We start from the raw sequence: 23,826 nt of genomic DNA on the forward strand, positions 1-23,826 counted from the left end.
AGCAAACAATGTGATCATATGGCTCACTTTTCTTTAACTGTATTCCCCTTTATGTGGTAATATATCACGAGTAAGGAAAAAAAAAAGAGGAAAGATTTTAAATGGAGAATATATTCATGTACATCATTCACTAGGAAGCCATAGTTTTCATTCTGGAATTATTCAAAATGATTTTGAACTTCATGAGTAATATTAAAGATCTTTCAGAATGTGGTATAATAAATTTTTTTCTTTTTTAGATTATTGAAATACAATATAATATCATGTTAGTTATTTTTATTGGAAAAGTGAAGCATTCCCCGAGTCCTCTATCAGGATAGTAAATTTTTGTTACATTCAATCCTTGTTATTTCCAAGGAGTGTGCTCATACAAAAAACTAAATATTTTTGTCCTGTATTACTCAATAAAGGTAATCTTTTTAGGTTTTTTAACCACCTCTCTCTCTCTCTCTCTCTCTCTCTCTCTCTCTCACCTCTCTTTTGGTTTTCCTGCTTATCAACTTTCTTTACCCCTAATCCACAAGATAATATCAGTGGAGAGCTCAAAGTTATTGGGTGCATTGCTGAGTGCACATGTGGTGAATTTTTTGACTCTGGAAATAGGGCAAGGTGTTGGGGACAAAAATAAGAGTACAGTTGAATGAATGATTATTTCATGCCATGCTTCTTCAAAGTTGAAGTGGAAGTTCTTGTGAAGAAATTTTGTTTGATTCTTTTCTTAATTGATTTTCATTTGGTGTCAAAGATTTCTTTTTATCCCACAATTTTTTTTTTTTCTTTAGCCATGTAAACTGGATTCATTTTGCTCTATGTTGCTCTTCTTATTATATCAAAATAATGTTATCATGTCACCTGTTCCTTATGGAATCAATATGTTAAATATATAAATGAAGTTTGAGCTGGTAAGATTGCAGATTGCACCTCTGTGACAGACATTTGAAATAGAAAGCTGATAGGTGGAGAAAATGCTTGATATGCATATTGCATCAAAATCTCCCAAAGAAGATAACACTTGGATTTAGAAGTTTGTAGCCCCTTTTTATTTTTCCATTTTCCTTTTCTTTATCTTGTTTCTATAGTTGTTCAGGTACCTTCCAGGGATTCCTATTCGACTTTGACTTATTATCTTTTATTCTTCCTGCTTATTAGGTATTCACTTGCCTAGAAGGAGTATGCTTTTATCAAAGAAAGATACTAAAACCTATCTTTATCGATCAATTTGGCTCATCTCAAAGATGCGGTATCACATCCAATTTGGGCTTTTATACATGCTGCCTTCAGCAAGAATTCTATGTAAGTTTGTTTCCAGCATTATGTTAAGAGTTCCATCCTTGCTTTAGTTTTATTTCTTATCAATTATTTTCATGCAATTTTTGTCTTTATTTTTTCGGCACTCCATTTTTCTGGTACTCTATTAGTTCTATCCTGACTACTTTAGTTTTATTTCTAGTCAATCATTTCTATGCGTTGTAAACTTTTGGACATAACTGTGCAACTTCCTAACTGCTCTGAGTAGAATTGATATTGTATACTTTTGGACATCCCTAAAATCACAAAAAATTTATAACTCCATTATAATTACTAAAAATGTAGTTGCTAAATATACCTTAAAAACAACAGGTAGAGGAGAGAGAACAGTAGAATAATTACTATCATACTCCAATTTTGTGTTATTTAGTCACTAGGAGAGAATTAGAACATCAGATCAACTCTTTGTCAATTGGAGATGCCAAATTCTGAAAAATCAGCACAAAACAACGGTTCATTGGATTCTTGGTCATCCTTTGATAAACATTAATAATGAGCCCACATGAAAATTTGCATAATAGTTAAAAGGGTTTTGGGAAATGGATTGACCTTTATTCTTCTTTTTTTTCTTTAGCTATCATAAAGCTTGTATGATAGGGGGAGAAAATAAGACTGTAGAGTATCTGTCTCTGGTGTGTGTGGGTATGAGTATGGGTGTGTGTAAATATGTGAGTTGGATATGGAAATTGGAACTTGAAATGATATATTGGAATTGGATGGGATCACTGCTGTAATGAAATGGCAAGGAAATGCTTATGATGGTATTAAAATGGAATGTTGACATACATGGTGAGATATAAAGATTTAATGGGTGTGTTTGGTTTGGTTTTGGGAGATAAATTTTCAAAAAAAAATTTGGGGAGAGTTATTAGAAATTTTTTTGGTTTGTTTGGTTGTATATTTTGGAAGGAAAATGTTTGAGGGCCACAATTTTTGTGGCCACAATGGCTCAAAACTGCGAAAACGACGTCGTTTTGGGTGCAAAACATGCCAAAACGACGTCGTTTTGACAGTTTTGAGCCATTGTGGCCACAAAAATTGTGGCCCTCTAGCATTGTTGATTTTGGAAATAGTTTTGGAGCATAGGAGTTTGAGATGATTTGATATTTTGTTGTAGTTAAGTAAATGTGTGTGAAAGAAAAAATGATTGAAAAGGAGAGAGGAAAGAGAAAAAGTGATTGATTGATGTGTAGGAGAGAGAGTGATTATGGAAAAAAAAATTTCAAAATCACTAATCACACAAAATTTTGAAAATTTTGCTCCAAGATTACTCTCAAAAGCAAACCAAACAAGGCCAATTTGTTTTTCCCATATCTTGTACACTTAGACATGTCACCATACTGTTGTTTACTTTTGCTAGAATTATTCTACTGGGCACATTTTCCTCACACCTACAGTTTAGAGAGGAAACTGAGGCCTAGACTAGACCGCATAAGGAGATGCATTTGTTTTTGGACATTCTTTTCATTTTTTGTTTAGTTGACTTTAACATGGATTATGTTTTTGATGAAAACAGGTCATTTGAGCATCTTTCTTGGATAGTATGGATTGTATGATGGAATATGGAGATGAATGCTTGGACCATTCAACTTTTGGATATTATGGCATGTAATATATGAAGGTTGCTTCTTTCCTTTTCGATATCCTTGATAACACATGTTTGTACTATGAAAAAGATTGATAGTTGTGGGAAGATTGGGAGCTTGATGTGCGAACATTTGTTTGGGAAATGTTCGCAATAACTTTACTTTGAAGTTTTTTTTTTTTGTTTGGCAATTATTATTTCAAAGTATACATTTTGAATTTTATTTGTATTAGAACTTGAGGATTCGTATGATAGCTATAGTGGAGGGTTGAGATAATGCCTCTTGCCTCATTTGGTTGCTTCTGTTAAAGTCAATAGGGGCCTTGAACTTTGCCCAAATGAGTTCCATCGCGATGCTGGCGCAAATTGTTGACAAAAATGAAGCCAAAATCATTTTTAGTGCTATTTAATTTCATTATAGGTATTTTTTTAATTCATTTACACAAAATTAGCACAATTTCCAAAAAAAAAAAAAAGATATCACGGCGTTTTTTAAAATGCCACCTAAACCTTTTAGATTTTAAAAAAAAGATATGACGGCGTTTCAAAAATGTTGCTAAACATATAGTGATGTCATAGTACCGGTAGGGTAGGACATTTGGCGGCGTTTTTAAAAACGCCGCCAATACTAATATAGCGACATTTTGCAAACACCATAAAGCTATAGCGACGGCCGCGTTGTCGACGTTTGGTATTAAACGCCACAAAAAGAATTAGTGACGTTTTTAATACCTACAACGGCGTTTTTCAAACGCCACTAAAAATAAATTTTCCAGCAGTGCCTCTATTATGAAGAGGCCTTTTGAGTTAGAGCTCAAAGGAACAAATACATGAAGTTAATTGTTGGGTTGGATCATAGCCAACAATAGTGTGAAAATGGAGAACTCTCTGACATTTTGGAAATGTCAGTGATTATATTAATAGATGAGTCAATGCTTCAACATTGCTTTGTTAATTTTGCATGAAAACTGCATCCCATTGGTTTCATGTGCACCCTACCCTAGCATCTTGGCACTGTCAGTGAATATATTAATAGATGAGTAAATGTTTCAGTATTGCTTTGTTAATTTAGCATGAAAACTGCATCCCATTGGTTTCATGTGCACCCTACACTGCCATTTTGGCAATATTAGTGAGAACTAATCAGAAATTGGGGCAACGTGATGGACAAAGTACACCAGATAAGGATTTTCTGTCATGATTTTTATACAAGGATTAATCTGTAATTTTCATTACAATAAGACATGTCTTGAGTTTAAAACTGAAGCAGGATTAATTATAGTGAGAAGTAGGATTAATTCTAGCGATAAGTATGATTACATTCTAGTGATAAGTTTAATCACATTGATGTGGTAAATATAATAAGCTTCAGTGACAAGTATGATCATGAGAACTACATCATTTTTTATCGAGTTTTAATCATTATTAGTCGACAGTTGGTTTTTCATTTGTTTGGATCTAATGATAGATTGATTTGGATATGGTATCCAAAACTATACCATTTGCACAAAATAAAAATGTAATCAAGAGATGGTTCTTATGGTCTACCTTCAATTTTGTAATGGCGGTTTGGATATTTAAAATTTTCCGTAACTTGTTAGTTGTGTTCGTTGCATCCACTGATTATATAAATTTCCTCCCTTCATCAGAAAATCTCAAGCCTTGAGCCCACACACTGACACAGAGGAGTCCGAGAATACAACAGCTTACTAAAACCCCTTCCCACTAGCCTCTGATCAAGACCCAAAACCAAAACAGAAACTTGACATCAAATTATTGAAAGCAACCGAGAACACAAAGTGGCCATAATATGGGGGGGCTTCAACCCTCCAACCTAAGAAGGCCAGAGCCCCAGTGTCCATCACACACTGACATTATTACACACTGACAAATAAGGCCTACATTTAATCTTTATTCTGCAGAAGAGAAACCAAGTGGCCACAAATCTCTAGCCCTGAATGGTGAGTGATGGGAGAACAGAACAGCTTACCGAACCACTTCTATATATCAGCCAACCTCAAACCCATAGGCAGCCCAAAACCTTCCCCATCAACAATGCATCTGATGCCCACAACCACTTCAAAATTAGCAGCCATCATGCTGTCATTATGTCCCAAAAGCATGGCATCAGCACCTGCCATGACAAAAACAATACAAGAGAATATGAGTCAAATAACCTCCTATGGAGCGAAAAAAACACAAACCTACAAAGATGAATAGAAATAAATATACGTAAATAAATATAGAAGATACATACAATCTCTGAATCATGAAGGACTCAATGCGCACAATCATATCATAATGCAGCTGCTTTATTCCTTGTCATGGCTAACCACAAATTCATACCACAGCACATAAAGTAATTTTTAGACATTTAGACTTCGTAGTCCATTTTAAAGCTCAAACCATTTGAATAGACTATCTTAGATAGATAAGTTTCAAAGCAACAAATGATTTATTTTCTTCAAATAATTGGGTTTAAAAAAAAAAACACATTTTATGTTCTTCAAACAATTTGTTACATTAATTTGTGCTGCTTCTATATGAACTAGCTGAAGGTGAGACACGTTGATCACCATTTAGTAACTATTATTCTCACAAAATATGTATCTATGCATTATTGATCAAAAATAGGTGAGGAGAGAGCTATAAAAGTTAACGAGGCAGTCACTGATATTGATGGAAAGGAGGAGCTTGAAAGAAGAACAGTTAGCTCAGATTGCTGAAGTAAGGCCAGGTAAAGAACTGAATAAACAAGCCATTAGGTAAGTACGCTCAATTCAAGTAGTTCGGATACATTCGAATGTGAAAATTTGTTTGGGCAAGCTTTCTTTAAAAAGCACCCCAAAAAAAAAAAAAAATTAAAAGAAAATAGAAAAAAAAATTTAACAAATAATTGTGATTGACAATGGAAATTGAAGTTATGAATCATGTGAAACATCTGCCACCTAATTAATTTCGTGAAAGATCTTTGTCATGAGAGGTAGCCAATTCATCACACAAGTCCTAGTGCATGATTACACCCAATGACTTGACGTTAAAATCTTGATCAAATTGAGATTGGCCTGTCAAATTGAAATTCAATTTAGATATTGAACAAATTAACATGGATGTTAACTTGGTCAGAGGTTAAAAGGTTACGTCTGGTATAATTTATGATTTAGTGAAAAAAAAAAAAAAAAAAAGGGTTTATTTTTACAGTATCTATTTATAAGTTGATTGCCACTTGGGCTATTATGCTGTAGTTGTAAACGAACTAGTAATACAACAAGTACAAGAAGAGTCATATACCTTATAAAGACTTCTGGTACGTGCGCAATCATATACCAATCCTCCCCCTTTCCCTTCTCACATCGCCTTGCCAGTTCAGGACTGCAACCCCAAATGTCTATGCTTTGGAGTTTGGTAAGATTTTGAATACTCGCCGGAAGTGATGCAATCTTCGGGCAGTTGTCAATATGCAACGATTGGAGAGATTCAAGGCCTTGTATCCCTTCCTCTGGCAAAGACTCAAGCTCTGGACAGTCGCCAATAGACAAAGAAATTAATGCAACGAGGCTTGCAAGGTCTTTAGGCAACACTTTAAGGTTTGAAAAACTCACAATCCTCAGTGACTTAAGAAGAGTAAGGTTTCTCAGCACCTCTTTTGGAAAAGAAACCACCTCGTGATTAACACTAACACGTAGGGAAGTGAGACTAATAAGTTTTGATATTGAATTTAGTATAACGTTGGTGCACTCGTCGTAGAGAAATAGTTCTTTTGGGGACGAAAGATGCAGAAAGCTCAATAAAGGACAACTTCCAATCTCAATATTGCAAAGACGAGAACAACTCTCTTCCCTCCTCCCTTGACAAACCTTTCAAATTCGGACAACTTCCAATATGGAGTACTTCCAAAGATGGGAATCCTCTCACTGGGCCTCCACCACCAGGAAAGTCATTGTCAAGATACTCCAGTACTTTATCCATTCCATCAATTCTAAGGCTTTGTAGCAAAGGAAGTTGTCCAAACGGTGGAAGTTGTAAGCAATTTTTGCAATCGGAGAGCTGGATTTTAACTATATTTTTCAGAGCTGAATCCCTCATCCAGAGCGGGAATTGGGAACCTTTATAACCTTGTATGACCAATGCCTTCGGGTTTGGATGAGGTTCAAGGGCTTCAATTACTAATTCAGATTCAACATGTTTTCGTGATCCAGATTCAGCCAAATCATATTCCCAATATAGTTCTAACCGACAAAGATTTTTCTTTTCCACCAAATTGGCTTCTTTGGCATCCATCGGATTTCTCACTCTCTCAAGGTTCTCGATACGAAGTTGTCCTCCAAGGTTTAAGCATTTCAATTCAGCTAGACTACAACCTTTGCTCTGACCCACAATAAATACATTTAATGTCTTCAGGTAAGTTAGCTGCCCAATATTTGGGGGCATCTCAATTAACGGACAACCTATCAGATAAAGATGTCAGAGACTTGTCAGGTACTTCATGTTCTTGGGCAATCTCTCAAGTTTCCGACAGTAGTCTAGAATTAATGTCTGCAAATTCCAGAGACTACAAATTGAATTAGGAAGCTGCTTGATATCAGTATTATGAAGGTCTAAATACCTCAGATGTTTTAAGTTGCCAATTGAAGATGGCAACCTTGTCATGCTACTGCTGCTTTCTTGGAAAACTTGCAGTGAACCAAACTTCCTAAAATCACACAAAAAATTGCCCCGCTTGCTGTAGGAAAATGGTGGATATTGTAGTTGGAATGTCCTTAAGGATACAACATTACAAAACGTGTCATTAAAATTATCTATCCAATCATTAACCAGTGTTACATGATGAACTTTTTTGTTGGATATATTACTCGAACTTTTAAACTCCATCACCAGATACTCATCCTCCATAGCTGATTGGGCAAGATCATGCATAAGATCATGCATTTTGAACCATGTCATTCGAAAAATTTCATCGTTGTTCACATCTTGAAAAAAAGATCTCCAACACAATTCGTTCCAAATCTGATCACCAATATCTTCCTGGTCCAGCCTTCCTTTGCATGAAATGTAGCCATTAGCCATCCAAAGATGGATTAATTTTTCCTTTTCAATTGTAGAACCCTTTGGGAAAACAGCACAATAAGCAAAACATCATCTTGATTCCAATGGAAGATTATAATAACTTAATCTCAAAGCATGCAAGATCGAATTTTCATTCTGGGATAAGTTCCAAATTTCACATTCTTTAACAAATAACCACTCATTTTCCTCATTTTTGAAGCGCATTAGCCCTCCAAGGGCCTTTGCAGCTAAAGGCACACCCCCACACTTCTTCACTATCTCCTTCCCAAAAGCCACAAGATTCGGACGCTCTTCATTTCCATGTCCAAATGCTCGTTGCCTAAACAACATCCAACAATCTTCATCAGATAAAAATGACAAGTGATGCGATGGGATAGTTCCCATGATTGATGCAACAGTTTCAAGACGAGTAGTGACGACAATTGAAGCACCTTTCGATCCGCATGCTAGTAGATACTTCAAATTCACCCACTTCTTTTGATCGTCGTTCCGTACATCATCTAATACAATCAGGTACCTTTTCCCATTCAGCTTGTCTTGAAGGGTTTTGTGCAGAGAACCTAGATCCAAGTCTTGAGAAACTTCTCCAGATGCAGATCTTATTATTGCTTTTATCATCGTTTTCACATCAAAATCCTGAGAAACATAAACCCAGATTTTAGGTTCAAAGTGGCGTTCCACCCTCTCATCATTGAAGACCATTTGCGCGAGGGTTGTCTTTCCAAGCCCCCCTATACCAATTATAGGGTACACGGAAACGTCCTCGCTATCACATACATCCTCAACCAAAACTTTGACAATCTTTTCTTTGTCTTCATCTCTTCCATACAGTTCTGGTTGAGTTATAAAGGAACTGGTTTCACGGCTTTCAGCATATTCAACTCTCTTCTCCACAGCTCCCTCGTGCAAGTGAAATTTACGATTAGCAGCAATTGCATCGAACTTCACTGTAATATCTTTTATCCTATTCCCTATCTTGTGACGGAACATAATGTTCTCAATAGGATTAAAAGTCAATAAACAAGTGATTACCTTCTTCAGAGAACCAGAACTCTGGCCTTTAGATTCAAATCGGAGGGCTTCAGTTGCGCAATCATCCAAGATGTCATCAGCTTCATAGGCTGCATCATTGAGCTCTCTCAACCAATTTTGAATTGCTTTGTCTTGCAGTTGCTTTCGCTCCGCATCTCCGAGTACAGCCTTGATGGTGGAGAGAGTGCTTTTAAGCTTCTTCATCTCCTCGTCAACCCCCCAAAGCAAGCCCACCTCATTTCGGATCAAGGAGTCCAGATTTCGAAGCACAAGTGGAAGAAATAATGAAGCCATGGTGAACTTGCTAGCTATCTGGATTCATTGTAAATGCTTTGAAAGAAAGGAATAATTGTCAGAAGACAAATAGGAGTATAATTGGAAAAAAGAAGACTTTGGAAAATGACTCATTACCAACTGATGAATTATAAGAGTTTGAATGCTGAGAAAAATTCCAAAAAAGTATACACTAACAGGGGCAGTGGCATCTTTGTAGATAACTACTTGTATTTAGGTTTTGATGCAAGGGGGTGGACTTTTATCAGAATTCATTGGATTGATTTTTTCTATTACGTTTCTACTCCGAAATTTACCAGGAAATTCTTCAATTCACATGATGCCTCACTCGGATCATTAATTATAGTGACATTATTTTGTAACAACACTATTTTAGGACACAATAATCAAAACCAAAGCCATGATAATAACCAACACCATTTTGGACATAACGAAATACCATAAGATCCATTTCTTGGAATTAGATTATATCATCGATTATTTACAAATGCATTTTGACAAGCATTTATCAAGCATTATTCATAAGAAGGAAAAAAAATATGAGAAGTTTGTAAACAATTCGTTATTTGCCGCATTTCAATAGAAGAAAATAACCAAGAAGACAAGATCCAAAATTTTGAGTGTTTCATCCTACACGTAACCATCAACCAACCATAACTTAATCTCTTTGGGTTCCATAGATCAAGGTGGAAACAATGAGCTCCAAGTCATTCTAGATCTCTCTTCAGGTCGTTAATGTACAAAGACCCTCACCAATAGGTACTGGTTGATGAGTTAAAAAATAGGGAAAGACTCAATAATAGCATTCAAGTTGTATCTAAATTAGTACCAACAACAAATATAAGATGCTGAGGGTAACATGTATAACCCTATATTTTCAATTTTAACTCCCATATGCAAGTGTCTTCTTCACTCCCAATTCTGATCCATTTGCTCCAAAGAAGTCATAGCTCCCTCTGGTATTCAAATCAAAATTTATGCAACTACCTTCAACTTTAAGCTTGACGTCCTTCTTTTCCTGTTCCTCTCCCAAGCATAGAGACCCATTTTATTTCCTTTGAATAAACAATATGTTCTTCTCTGAAATGTTTTCATTTCTTGATTCCCCATCCATATTCACCATAAGATTTGACAGAGCCAAATTGAAATTGATAAGTTGATCTCTAGTGGCTTCAAGACTGATTGTGTTGTTCATGTCAAGTGTTAGGCTTTTTTGAGCTTTCTCTAATATCGATTGCAAGTACTTCCCTTGTGCCTCTATTCTCATCTGCACCTTCTTTTGTACCTATTACATATTGAGAGAAGAAAAGAAAAAAATTCACACAATGGCCAAAATCCATGGCATGAATTAGCAAACATTATGTGACATAATACGAAGAAGAGGCCTATAGAGGAAAATTGATCATAGAGCTGTCAAACAAGAGAGAGACCTCAAGATGCTCCTGTAATCTCTTCTCTACTTCAATCTGACACCTCAGTGCCTCTGCAATTGGCACTTCTCTGTTCAAAACAGAATGTTCATTAGCTACAAGATGGGCAGATCAAAAAATGAATTTATACATTCCATTTTATTTTTTTTTTAATTGAATTTGAACTCTTAAACAAAACTTTTCAAACTATATTTAAGGCTATATTCATAATTTTTTTACTCAAAATCCAAGAAAAACTAGTTACTCCAAATATACAAAGAGACTACTTGGTTTCAAAGAATACCCTGGTTCACTTTTAACTCCTGATGAATTGGTAGTAGCACCTGAGGAATGCATATGGTAGTCGCTGTAAAAACCACCTGGACAAAGAAAAATATGATTTTTATAATTTCATGCATTATTCAAAATTCAGAAGCGACATTAACAGAGATTCCTTACTGCAAAATCATTTTGTTTCCTCTTTAAAGAACTCAATTGAGGATTTTCATGTAAAATATGATTTTAACTATTTCAATCACTACTAAAAAAAAAAAAATTAATACAAAACAAAACAAAAGAGAATAAGATGTATTCAAAGAGATGGTGCAAAATCATTTTGTTTCCTCTTGAAAGAACTGAGTTGAGGGTGTACTCACGAGAGTTAAATTTCAGCTGGAGGAGGAGCTGTTGGCAAGAGGTTGAGCTATCTGTAGTGAAACTACGTAACTTTTATTAAATGTTATAATGTACTCACCATTGCTCTCTTTGTTTTGTTCTACAGTGTTCTTTTGCTTGGCCTGCTGCCCAAGTCTATACTTCTACGCAAAAAATGTGAACATTAAATCAGTAGTTCATAGAAAGCATAATGGACAAGGATGGCCAAAAAAAACAAAACACACCTGCAAATGGCTCTTTAAATGATACAATGTCAAGCCCTTTAAGCCCATTACTCTCAGCACCGACTTGGGAGTCGCTTCTGCAAATTGAAACTCTTCTCTGAGTTGAGTTTGTATTAAGCTTGTAATTACAAAAATAACTCGCTCTTTATAAATAAATAAGAAAATTCCCTCCCATTTGTCTATAGCAATAATTGTCACATAATTCATGTCCATGGTTCAGAATGAAACATATTAGATGCTACGAAAGTTGGATACATTCTTTATTTCCTTATATAGACAGGATTTAATGTAACAAGAATAGGCACTCCCAAAAAAGGATCACATCGATGCGGTCAATTAACAAGCAGCCTAACCTGAACCATGCCACCATAATAAATCTAATATGCAGTTATAGACTCTTAAATTGACAATTTGGATAACGTGAAATGAACAAAATAAGTTATGGACATAACCCTACTACTGATGAAAGAGTGAGACTAGGATTTGCTGAACTACAATCAACCTCCTGAAATTACAATGTAAAACATGGATTTAACAAAACTATTTGTTACAGACCATTCACCACTTAGTTTTTTGACATTCACAACATGTCAAAAACAGATTAACTCCACTTCAGCCAATTTACCAAGGTAGCAAGGTCATTAATCAATATCAATATCATTTTTCGTACAATCAAAGGACTACCCCCATCACTTGTCTTTGTTCTATTGATTATAAATTTTGTGCAGCTACAAGTATACAACCAAAGACCAAATTTGACCCCAATTTCAATGCTTTGAATAACCTTATCCATTTCAAATTTCTTCTAAATTTATTGGATTAGTAAAAAACCCAAAGACAAAATAACTCAAGCTTAAATATTCTATATAATGCAATTGTTTTGTTAAGCCATTTAGCTAACAGCAGCTTTGAAGACCTATATTCATCAATGGACAAATGGATAGTGCATCTCTCAGCCTTGTATGAATGTAACTACTCGCACTAATTAGAGACGTATATGAACCACAGCAAAAAGAGAAACCAATTACATTTTATGGTAAAACAATTTCTTCAAGTCGGTGCAGCTAAAATATGGAAATTATGGAATATTAATAATTTTCTGTGCGAACCAATCAATTCAGGCCCAACCAAAAATAGGAAAACAAGTCAATTTTCCGAAAAATATTTCCCTCTATAAAATGTTTTTAGTCAAAAACCATTGAAACACAATGTCCAACAAAAAACCAAGGACAGACCAATATAGAAAACAAATGCAATTAATTCAGTAAATTGAAACCAGAGCTACTAATTGCTAGCAAACATCAAATAATGGAAGTGCCAATCCCATTGAGAGAGAGAGAGAGAGAGAGAGAGGGAGACTCACTGTTAGGGCCACCCAGCTTGGTGACTGCATCAACAAATCGGTCATGAAGATCCGCCGTCCACCTCAGCCTCGGCTTTGGGTCTCTCGACATCACCATCCCACTCTCCATCATCCCCACCGCCACACCCAAATCGTCAAATTCTCTCTCTCTCTCTCTCTCTCTCTCTCTCTCTCTCTCTCTAACAAAGAGAAGAAATCAAAATTGAATTTCAACTAAGCAAGCACCATTGAATTGAAAAAGGTATGGATCAGAATTCAATTATTTTAAAGCTTGAAACTTTCAATCTAAAACACTCAAAATCAACTGTTTTTGCCTCAAATTTCAACTTACAGACATTCAAGAATGTGTCTAGAGATGGGTTGCATGTAAAGGGAAGAAATCAGAATTGAATATCAACTGAGCAAGCACACACCATTGGATTGAAAAAGGTATGGATCATTATTGAACTCTTTTGATGCTTGAAATTTTCAATCTAAACACTGAAAATCAAATTGTTTTTGGCATCAAATTTCAACTTTCCAGACATTCAAGAATGTGTGTAGAGATCGATTGTGTATAAAAAAAAACGACACGAAGAGAAAAGATCGGCGACGAATCTGAAGGAACATAATTAGCCGAAAAAATTTACTATTAAATATTCCGAACAATGACTGTGATTGTTCAGGAGGATATGATAGATTTCGTTTTGGACCGTTGGATTGAGGAGATGTGCGGTGTTGTTATTGGGCGTTGGATGGAGGTTGTGGAGAGAGGGGGAAACCGATTGGAGAGAGGGGTGGGGTGTAGGGGAGAAAAAGGATGGAGTGACACGTGGGATGCCAGCGTGGAATATCCGCCGCAAAATCAGGGGATGGAATATTGGCGGACCAGGTGGCGCCTCCGCAAATTCACTTACCTCAAGTCTGACATGTTTGAAAAAAGATAAAAAATTAAAAAGTCACTATCCGATTTAAGTCATATCATCTTATTTAACTCACATTACCTCTCTAACACATCACTTCAAACCTAATTCAAACCCGACTCATATTTCATAAAAAGTTAAAAAGCACCCTTATTTAGATCATTCCAAACAAACCCTTACTTTCCATGAAGAGAGAGAAACAAATTGATAATAATTTTTAATTATTGGATCATATTTTGACTTTTATGTTGCTTAAAGATTTTTGCATATTTTAATAATTAAAAATACTTAAAACAAAAAAAAACACATAAAAATTTTAAAGATAACTGATAACACTGATCAGCTTTGGCTTCAGTCATTTGTGTTTGGTAACTTGTAAAAATTCAGCTGTTTTTCTTAATTAAAAAAATCAAAAGTCTATTTACTAAACAACCTTAAAAAACTACAACAACCAAAAAAAAAAAAATCAATTTTCACAAATACGCTTTTAATAATTATAAAAGCACTACTTTTTTAAACTTCTAAAATGTCTAATAAAAAAAATAATTGTCAAAATCCACCTTAATTGGCCATAATGAACAAAGTGGATTAGTTATAAATACGAGACAATTGGTTCTATTTTTTCCTTGGCAATTGATTATGAATTATTTGAGACCAAACCAAATGTAATGGTTGAAGATCTCAACTAATAATTATCAAGTACTTATGTTAACTTTAGTCTCACTAATTCATTATGATTAAAATAAATTTGAAAAAAAAAAAGCAAAATTGAAAACCTTGACAGTGAAATTAGGAAAATGAGATTCTCATTTTTTTCTTTAAAAATATAATATAAATAAGAAAATTATAAATTAATGTAACACTAATAATGTCTCGATACTTCGAAAGAAACTGCTTGAAAATTCTCTTCTTTTTTTCTTTTTTCGAGAATGACTTGAAATTAAATGATAAAAACAATTCAATTACCTCCTCAATTTTTAAATTAAATTTATAAAAAAAAAATATTTATTTGGTCCAACCTTTTTTTTTTTTTTTTTTTTGTGATTGAACATTGAAATAATTACTAGAGAATGTGTATGGATGACTTTTTGTGAAGTGGTCCATCCAAGAAGAAAAAAAGGAGGCAGGGGAGATGGGGTCACAAAAGGGGAAGCTACAACAAAGGCAGGCCGAAAGGTGAAGCTTTTATATTATCATTTTTCTTTTCAAAGCTAGTGAAGATAATTGTCATGAATTTATCACATCTAATCATAAACTAAATATTATATAAAAAATAATTGATATACAATATTATTTGCAATATCTTTGGTTGGATCAACAACAAATCTTTTAGCTCTCAGCTTCAAGAATTTGGTTTTTGTTGATGAGTGAACAAATACTAACAGAATGATATCTTTCAATTTGATCTCAACAAGATATCAAGTAGATGAAAAGGGCAAGAACCATATACAATTTGGATAAAAAATAACACAAGAATGAGTGGAGCTTCCATAAAGCTCATGGTTTCCCTTTATGCTCAATCTCAACAATTTTACATATATATATATATATATAGAGAGAGAGAGAGAGAGAGAGTGAGAGAGAGAGAGAGAGGATCCGTACTTCTCTTGAACCGAACATGTACAGTTTGATGTGCATACATGACTAAGACGTCGGCTAACTCTGTTCATCACCAAACCAGACCAGCGGATGAAACAGACAAATGCATCGCTGATGATGACTAGAAGTGTCATAGCATGGTGGCTTAATTTGTGAAGTTCATTCATTGTTTACTCATATGTCACATTCCAACTTGTACTCACACTACACAACCCTTGAAACCTTTTCTGAGTGCAGTTTCGTCCAAGTTCCGACCTATAAATACAAGTTTATTTATCCTCTTCTCATCAGGTCCCCAAGCTTTGCCGGGGCAACCATCCAACATGGACTGCACTCCCTGAAGGAAACAAGTAAACACAACACATTTGATTAAGTTTGATTTCTACTCGAGGCACTAAGTAAACAAGTAAAATGATGGTGAAAAATCCAATGCGATAAAATGGATTTGAACCTGAAAAACATAACGCTCATCAGAACCGTTCACAGATAAAACCCCCTTCATCCTGTACAAGTCGTCCCCCTTTTCTTCAATTATTCGTTCAAGCCAATCATCAACCTAACAGAATGGATTAGAGCATAAGTTGAAACAACCTAAACCAGTCTATAAAAGAATTGTAGTTACTAAACAACTCATTTGGAACACTAGACATGGACTCCAATGCTTCTCCAATTACAAGCTCTCTGCTATTTAACAGCAAACTCAAAAAGAGAGCCACCAAAAAACAGGAATTAATTTGATTTCATATAGAGTATAGAATGCCGTACATATATTTCACCTAATCATGAAAAGATATATAAAAATGTTCAGTAAACATTTGACAACTATTTAACAATCCTGATAGTACTTCTTACCTCGTCAAGATCAAGTGTATCCTCGGAAACAATACTGACACTGGAAACAGCAGAATCATGTTTATGGTCATGATGATGTCCTTTGTGGTGTTCTGTTGAGAAGAAATAAACCAAAAATGAGTTGATAAAATATATGAGAACTGGAATTCTGTCTCTAGAAACTCATTCCAGATTGTATAGTACGACTTGATAATTTACTACAAAGTCATTAATGAATAAATTACAACTGGAAGTAAATAAGCAATACTAGACATCCACTAAGGTTACGAAAACCCTACCAACAGGCTAAACAAATAAATCATCAGAAAGGTTCCAATCATGATATATATTCTGCACAATAGCTCTTCTTGTAATTTGATTTGAAAGGACAACAATTCGAGCTTGGACCACAAAACAATCAGTTGGAAATATTTTAACACTTGCCCAGTTCACCTCACCGTATTAAAAATTGTCAGAAAATGCTATAGACGGTAATACTGATAATAATACCACAAGGAACATATTTATCATTAGCCCTACAGTCTTGAACATACAGGGCAATGGAAATAATAATGCCCCACCCCACTACCTTACTTGATACTGGAGGGGGAGCAAAATAACAATAGTCAAAGTACTGTAGTCTGTATGTACTCAAAATGAAATCTGTTTAACCAAAGCCCACCAAAAATTCACAAAACAAACATAATGAGGACTACAAGAGAAATTCAAATTGCACATAAGCTTGCAGGATATGCAGCCAACATGAGATGCAGCAGACATCTCTGTAACAAAAAAACTCAACGTTTAGAATAGATCTGCATTCAACAACATGAATATTTTAAAACATGTATTACTCCCATTCTTTTTTCAAAATCAGAAGGAAGAATGAAGATGATACCACCCCTCAAAAAATAATAACAATAATAATTGGAGAGAGAGAGAGAGAGAGAGTGATGGAGAGGAATAATTTCAAAATAGAAGATGATACCATGCCCACTGTCATGTTGATGTGTAGCACAAGGAGAACTGTCTAACTGGATTTCTGAATCAATTCTGCAACACCCAATTTATGTTTACATGTCAAACAATATGATTTCACAGTACACTAATGAAATGGATAAATATGCATAAAATTTGTCTTTGCTGACCACACCAGGGAACGGAGAAAACAGCTATGCATAAACTTCCTTCTTTTCTTTTTTACCAAAATAAGAATGAAAACGAAAGATCACAATCACCTTTCAAGATCATAACCACCCACTCCCAAAACAAAGTCCATGTCAACAACACCATATTTAGCAAGCTTTATTTGTGCCATCCCATTGATATGCTGGAAAGAGCACCAAAAATCCAGAAGTTGTAAAATGAATAGCATGTCTAAAGAAGTGGGTGCAGGAATCACTGTACATTAAAAGCACACAAATGGGAGAATTAGTTCATTTAATCTTGTGCGAAGACCCTAGAAGTTTCTCATAGTTGTCCAGGCAATAGGCATGCATGCCCCGTTTGTGTTTGAAGGATGTCCAATTTTTAAAAGTTCTAAAAATTAGAATATGTTTGGATGTATCTAATGCTTGTCAGCACAAGTCCAAATTTCAATTATGAAGGATGTCCAATTTTTAAAAGCTCTAAAAATTAGACTATGTTTGGATGTATCTAATGCTTGTCAGCACAAGTCCAACAAGTATCACTGCTGGACACGTGTACTATACTTCATAATTGAAATTTTATTGTACTTCTTTTTAATATCCCATTTACAGTACAAACATAGACTCCTTTTTTTTCTTTTTCTTTTCTTGGATAGGCAAACAGAGAGACTTTCATCAAACAGTTGACGCATTACATGAATATAGATTGATAAATATTTTGAACTATTTGTGCTCAAAAAGTTGTGTATGTGTGTTTGGACATAATCATAAACTATGCACTTTCATAGAAATAGGATATTACCAGAAGCACTATTTTCATGGAGTCGAAAAAACAATAGACAGCAACTGCTTTCTACTACATTTCACACCAGACCAAAGCAGTTTCTCTAAACATAGACTCAGAAAGCTGCCAGGGCTCCCACTTCACTGCAGAGTTCATATTGAAACCATAGGACAAATCTATATAGGCACAGAGAGAAAACCTACCTTAATTCGATTAGTCAAACTCTCCAACTCAGCCTCAGTCACCAAATCTATCTGCCAACATTGGTTAAAAAAAGAAAAAGCAATAAAGGCATCAATATAGGAGTAGAGTGTCCACGTGGATACCAAATATAAGTCACTATTGTTGAATCAGATTGAGCAAAGGAAAGTAAGGGATCTGATTGTTGAGTGGAAGAAATCTAATTTTACCTTATTCAATATAATACGGTCTGCATAAGCAATTTGTTCCACTGCCTCATTCACCACAAATCTTGGTTTCACCTCATTCAAACGTTGCATGACATGCTTAGAGTCAACCAAAGTAACAACTCCATCAAGTTTCACATAACGTGAAACTAGTTCATCAGTGCAGAATGTTTCAATGACAGGAGCAGGCTTTGCAAGGCCTGTAAAAAGTGCGTTAATGAATAAATGTACCAAAACCGTTAATACCAGCCTCTAAGGGAGTAAGCAAGTGTACTTTTAAGTATCACCCAATAGTGCCAACTAGGATGTGATAATACTAATCGTCATAAAACCAACTTCAACTTCAAGTGTACTTTCAACTAGTTTTATATACATATATTTCGCTTATCAAACATAAACACGGAATGGAACCAACTTATTTCCTCCAGAAAAGACTTCATATCACTGATTCACCACAAAGCTTTAGCTTGAGGGGGAAAATCAAAATCTTCAGATTTCTTCAAGTTTATATGCCTTCAACAAGACTAATGAAAAATAATTATTTTTTACAAACTGCAAAGCAGAAACAATTTTAAAATAAATAAATCAAGATCCATCATAGAAGGCCTTTTTTGGATTCAGTCAAGTTGCCCATTCAACAGGCCATATATAGAAATGTGGCAGTCAACTATAAGGCTTAGTCTAGTTAGCCACCATGACTCTCCTAAGGACTTAGTCCCAAAGGGGAGGTCATGGGTTCAACTCTCCCTAAGACAGAGTTGAATTAGGAGGCAAGCACTTCAAACTTTGCAAAGGTGGAGAGGCTAACTCCCATAGGTGTTAATCTAACTACTAACAACTGACTTTCACTCATAAAAAAAAAAAAAAAAAACTACTATAATTTGTACAAATACAAGGGAGGCTAAATAATACATACATATATGAGAACTAGCGGACAAATAAACTGTTAGAGGATGTGTATGCCAAAGCCTTTGTATTTGGATAGAAAATTAAGATACCTGTTGTTTCTATTACAATGTGATCAAATTTGTCTCGCTTCTTCTTAACCAACTCCAAAAGCATTTTAACAAGATCACCATGCACAGTACAACACAGACAACCATTATTAACCATAATGATTTCTTCATTGGCAGAGGAATGACTAGCAACTAATGAACCATCAATATCCACCTCACCAAACTGCAATAGAATAAACAATAAGAAAAATAAGAAAGGAAGTCAGGAACAAAGTAATACCAAGAACAAAATCAGAACCATTTATTTAGTATTATAGTAAAGCACATAGCTGTCATTAGTTGCTACATGCTCAGCGGAATTGCTTAAAAGATATCTTTAAAACAACTACCTTCACACCTCCAATAATGCTAATCTTTTCATCAAACAAGTAGTTTAAAGTAATATATACTACCAGAGCATAGTCAGCCTTCCTAACAAGCAAAAAAAAAAAATGAAGCAAGATAGAAAATCACCAAAGATACAGCTTTGAATTTGGAACTAGCCAGCAGTAAAGTAATAACTTCATTTTTGGGAAAACAAGAAATTGGTCTCCGCCGATGATGTGTGCATTTTCTCCACAAACTTAATCGACAATCAAAACTTGTTTAAAGTTGTATGAGAGGGTCCGAGAATGTTGCCGGAAAATTCGAAGGCTTGTCGGAAAATTCGAAGATCGTTGGAAAATCTGAATTCTCTAGAAATTGTGAGAGGCTTAGATACTTCAACGGTCGCAATTAAAAACACAATAGCAAAAAGATGATGAAGATAAAAAATTGGGTGAAGAAGAAGGCAAAGTAACTAGAGAGCGAATAATGGCAAAGCTCTCTCATGGATCTCCCACTTGCACTCTCATGGTGGATAATGGAGAAGGAAAGTTAGTTCTTTCCTAAAAAATTTATCTCCAAAATTTTTATAGGCGCCTCATGATGTAGGATGTAGTCCATGTGCAAGATACATGGGGAATATTCTCTCTAATTACTTTGTCCAAGGAGGTGACCTCTCCGAAGATGAAAAAAATCCCAAAGAGAAGATCAACCTCTCAGCGAACTTTTCTTCTTAGCCACAGCTAACCAATGATCCTCAATCATCCCAAGCGGTCAGGGGTAGTCCCAAAAGACACCCTACCGCAAAAGGGTCAGGAGTAGTTCAAGAGAATGCCCTACCACAAATATTGCCTAGTCTTAGGGGCCTCCTAAATCGTATCACCTCGACCCAGGTATAAGCTAGTTTAACCGAAAAGTGAATTTATCTCCACTCTCGGTCCTCGGGATCGGGTCCTTTGTTCGGACTCCGTCACACCCATGGTTCTAGTGCGTCGATCCCAAAAAGTTCCGAACCCACAAGTGTTCTGAGACTCATTAACGGAGCGCCTTCTAAATTGCGATCAAATCCGTTCGAAGCCAAATGCTTCGGATCTCTAAGTTCGTGGATCCGAACCCTTTCGAGTCCAAGCTCAAATAGGTGTCTAGGTTCATGGTTCTAAACCCTTTCAAGACTAAGCAAATACTTCAGAGAATGGATCTCCTCTAAGGGTTTCATCTCTTTTGAAAGCAACGGTTAACCTCTCCGGACGCCCGTATGATCTGGGCCTCCTCGGATGAGCTTGTTGGGCTCTTGTTAGAGATATATACTTGATGGGTCCTCCTCGGCCCAATTTGTTGACTTTCTTGTGAGCCCATTCAACAGACTTCACTTGGGTCCATTTGGCAATAATTTCTCGGGACCCATTAATTTTTGGGATTTCCAATTGGGTCCAATTAATTTAATGGGCTCAAGGGAACCCCTCTTACAAAAGTAAATAATGACCACTCACAAAAGCATCTTCTTTTTCTTCCCCCAGCTGGGTGAATGGAAACATTGCCCATGACACCATCTCCCAGTGACTAGATGATGCATTGGTGCCCATTATTATACAGGCAACAAATCACTAAAAGCTGTATCTTTGGCTAGTTCCAAATTCTATTGTTTTTCTCCATGGGGAAAACCATGTGGACACTATGGGCTTTTGTTGAAGTGGATCTGGAGTGGTTAAGCAGGTCCTCAGTTGTAGCTCCTTTAAAGCTTCAGCAACAAAGTGCCAAACACCCTTAGCTTCAAAAAATACAGTTGCACAAAACTGAATCTTAACTTCTTTTAGAGATTTTTGAAGTTCCTACAGACTACCAAGTTTCGTCGGCACAGTCACAGCTTGAAAAAAATACATAAAACTAATCGTCAATTCCCTATCCCATTTCTTTTCAATAGAGAAACTCTTTTGCATATGAAATGGGTTTTCCTTTCTCTTTTCTTCTTCCTTTCAAGCAGGCAACAGGGAGAAAGTTGTTAAATATTTTCTCATCAATGATTTTGCAAGAAAATGTGTAGATGTAAAGTTTTATACTTACACTCATGAATGAGTTTCCCATAATCAAAGATACAGTAATTCTCAAAAGAAGAGGGGGACTCTTGGGAGATCAACAATTATAAGTACTCCACATCCACAAATTTTGAGTTTGAATACAGATAAACCCGGTACCTCATTTTCAATGACAGCAATCCGTTTTCCATGTTGAGCTGTGAGGATATGATTCAACAGAGTGGTCTGCCATATGAAAAAACTTCATTTGAGAAAAGTAGGAGCACAAGATATCAACGTACTAAATTCAAAAAAAGTCCTTTGTTAAGCAAAAAAACCTGCAACAGCGAAAAAATATATATATTTCTAAAAACCATTCCTTTTTCATTTCCCAATTTTCGCATCAACCAAACACAAATTTGAATTCATAATTCCAGAATCTCAAAAGCAACCATAAATCAAGGAAAAAAACTCAGACCTTTCCAGAGCCGAGAAAGCCGGTGATGATGGTAGCTGGGACGCGATTATCGAGGTTCAGAGCGGCGGCGAGGGATGCAGCCGAGTCTTCAGGCTCGTAGTTGGGTGCGGAGGACATGGCCCTAGAATTTTCATGACGGAATTTGTGGGAATCGAATTGGAATTCTCGGGAAACGAAGGAATGTAGGCTTCTGAGGAATTGGGAAACAGCGGGAGAATCAGTGGGAAAACGAGGTTGGAGTGATTGGCAGAGACTTCGGATTGTGTTTCTCGATAGCAAGAGCCTGGTGAGAGTGGCCATTGATGGGGAAGAGAGTGAATTGGGAGTTTTGTTGTGAGGTGTTTGGAAGGTTAGAAAATGCGTCGAGCTTAAACCCTAGGAGAAGGGTTTATGGGGATTGGAATTTGGAACTGGTTTGTTCTTTAAATCAGGTTATCGGGTTCGGGTCTTGGTTATTTTTTAAAGGACCGGACTCCGATGCGTTAATCGGGTCAACCACTGTATACATATAGAAAGTTTTTTTAAAAAAAAATCAACAAAATTCTCTCAATACATTAGCCCATATATTTTATTGTGATATTTCTCATGGCCGTTAGGTATGAATTACCCCTTCTTTTTTCTTTTTTTTGTATAAAACATTTGTAAATCATTTTCCAAATATAGAAAATTCGAATTGCATTTATATTGTGTTTAGTTGAAGGATTTGAAGAAAAATTTAAAAAGAAAAAAGAGAAAAGATGTGTGAAACTAATGAAAGATAAATATATTTTATTCTCATTTCACTTATATTTTTCATTTCCCTTTTTAAATCTCTCATCAAATCCCTAATCAAATACAACATTAGAGAATTATTGCAACACACTATAATACTACACGGACCAATTAATGTATTAATTATCATTTCAAAACTATAAATCTCACTTTTTATACAAAGTACACAGACTTAAAACTTCTAAAATTATGTCACATCATCCGTTAATTCATTAATTAATATACCAACTAATACCTATAATTATATTCTTAGTCATCATCTCATTGATGGAATTGGAATGTAAAACTTCAATATTCATCACAAAAACATTTACCTCCATTCTACTCTACTATAACTTCTCCAAGTATGACGTGATTTTAAACTTCTAACACAGAAACAATAATGCAAGGTCACGCCAACATATTTTTATGACATAAATACATGGAGAGTGTGTTTGATTGAGGGGATAATAGGAGATTATTTACTATTAGGATTGTAATTCAGGAGAGACTCTTTATTCGGCGTTTGTTTTTTTTTTAGTCCGCTGGCCGGACTCTTTATCCCCCATATAGAGGACTATTGTATCCTAAGGGGGGTCTGAGACAATTTTTGGAAGACTATTCACTATTGAGATTAGG

General features: G+C 35.4%; 3 protein-coding genes and 1 long non-coding RNA gene across 4 annotated transcripts; 1 reads left to right on the plus strand and 3 right to left on the minus strand.

Annotated features, from left to right (window-relative positions):
- The first annotated feature begins 914 nt into the window (after positions 1 to 914).
- On the plus strand, positions 915 to 3,038 carry LOC114304505 (uncharacterized). Its single transcript, XR_014347811.1, has 3 exons — positions 915 to 1,024; positions 1,150 to 1,293; positions 2,825 to 3,038. It is a non-coding gene; the product is annotated as an uncharacterized LOC114304505 (long non-coding RNA).
- Positions 3,039 to 4,521: 1,483 nt separating this feature from the next.
- Positions 4,522 to 9,589, minus strand: LOC114304512 (putative disease resistance protein RGA3). Its single transcript, XM_028249673.2, is given in 3 exon segments — positions 4,522 to 5,027; positions 6,185 to 6,712; positions 6,714 to 9,589. Coding segments are annotated over 3 exon segments (3,108 nt in total). The 5' UTR covers positions 9,287 to 9,589; the 3' UTR covers positions 4,522 to 5,020.
- A 244-nt stretch (positions 9,590 to 9,833) lies between these two features.
- On the minus strand, positions 9,834 to 13,564 carry LOC114304495 (myb family transcription factor PHL11-like). Its single transcript, XM_082901921.1, has 7 exons — positions 13,289 to 13,564; positions 12,958 to 13,122; positions 11,595 to 11,671; positions 11,450 to 11,513; positions 11,000 to 11,075; positions 10,717 to 10,786; positions 9,834 to 10,571 (listed from the first exon to the last, which is right to left on the minus strand). The coding sequence occupies exons 2-7, from the start codon at positions 13,067 to 13,069 to the stop codon at positions 10,335 to 10,337; spliced, it is 636 nt and encodes a 211-aa protein (XP_082758047.1). The 5' UTR covers positions 13,070 to 13,122; positions 13,289 to 13,564; the 3' UTR covers positions 9,834 to 10,334.
- Positions 13,565 to 15,282: 1,718 nt separating this feature from the next.
- On the minus strand, positions 15,283 to 22,836 carry LOC114304493 (uncharacterized). Its single transcript, XM_028249650.2, has 10 exons — positions 22,438 to 22,836; positions 22,140 to 22,205; positions 19,627 to 19,807; positions 18,632 to 18,828; positions 18,425 to 18,475; positions 17,528 to 17,619; positions 17,278 to 17,342; positions 16,311 to 16,402; positions 15,910 to 16,014; positions 15,283 to 15,795 (listed from the first exon to the last, which is right to left on the minus strand). The coding sequence occupies exons 1-10, from the start codon at positions 22,735 to 22,737 to the stop codon at positions 15,658 to 15,660; spliced, it is 1,287 nt and encodes a 428-aa protein (XP_028105451.2). The 5' UTR covers positions 22,738 to 22,836; the 3' UTR covers positions 15,283 to 15,657.
- Between the last annotated feature and the right edge of the window lie 990 nt (positions 22,837 to 23,826).

This window comes from Camellia sinensis, chromosome 13 (assembly GCF_055761805.1).
Source record: "Camellia sinensis isolate YWXY chromosome 13, ASM5576180v1, whole genome shotgun sequence".
Classification (NCBI taxonomy): domain Eukaryota; kingdom Viridiplantae; phylum Streptophyta; class Magnoliopsida; order Ericales; family Theaceae; genus Camellia; species Camellia sinensis.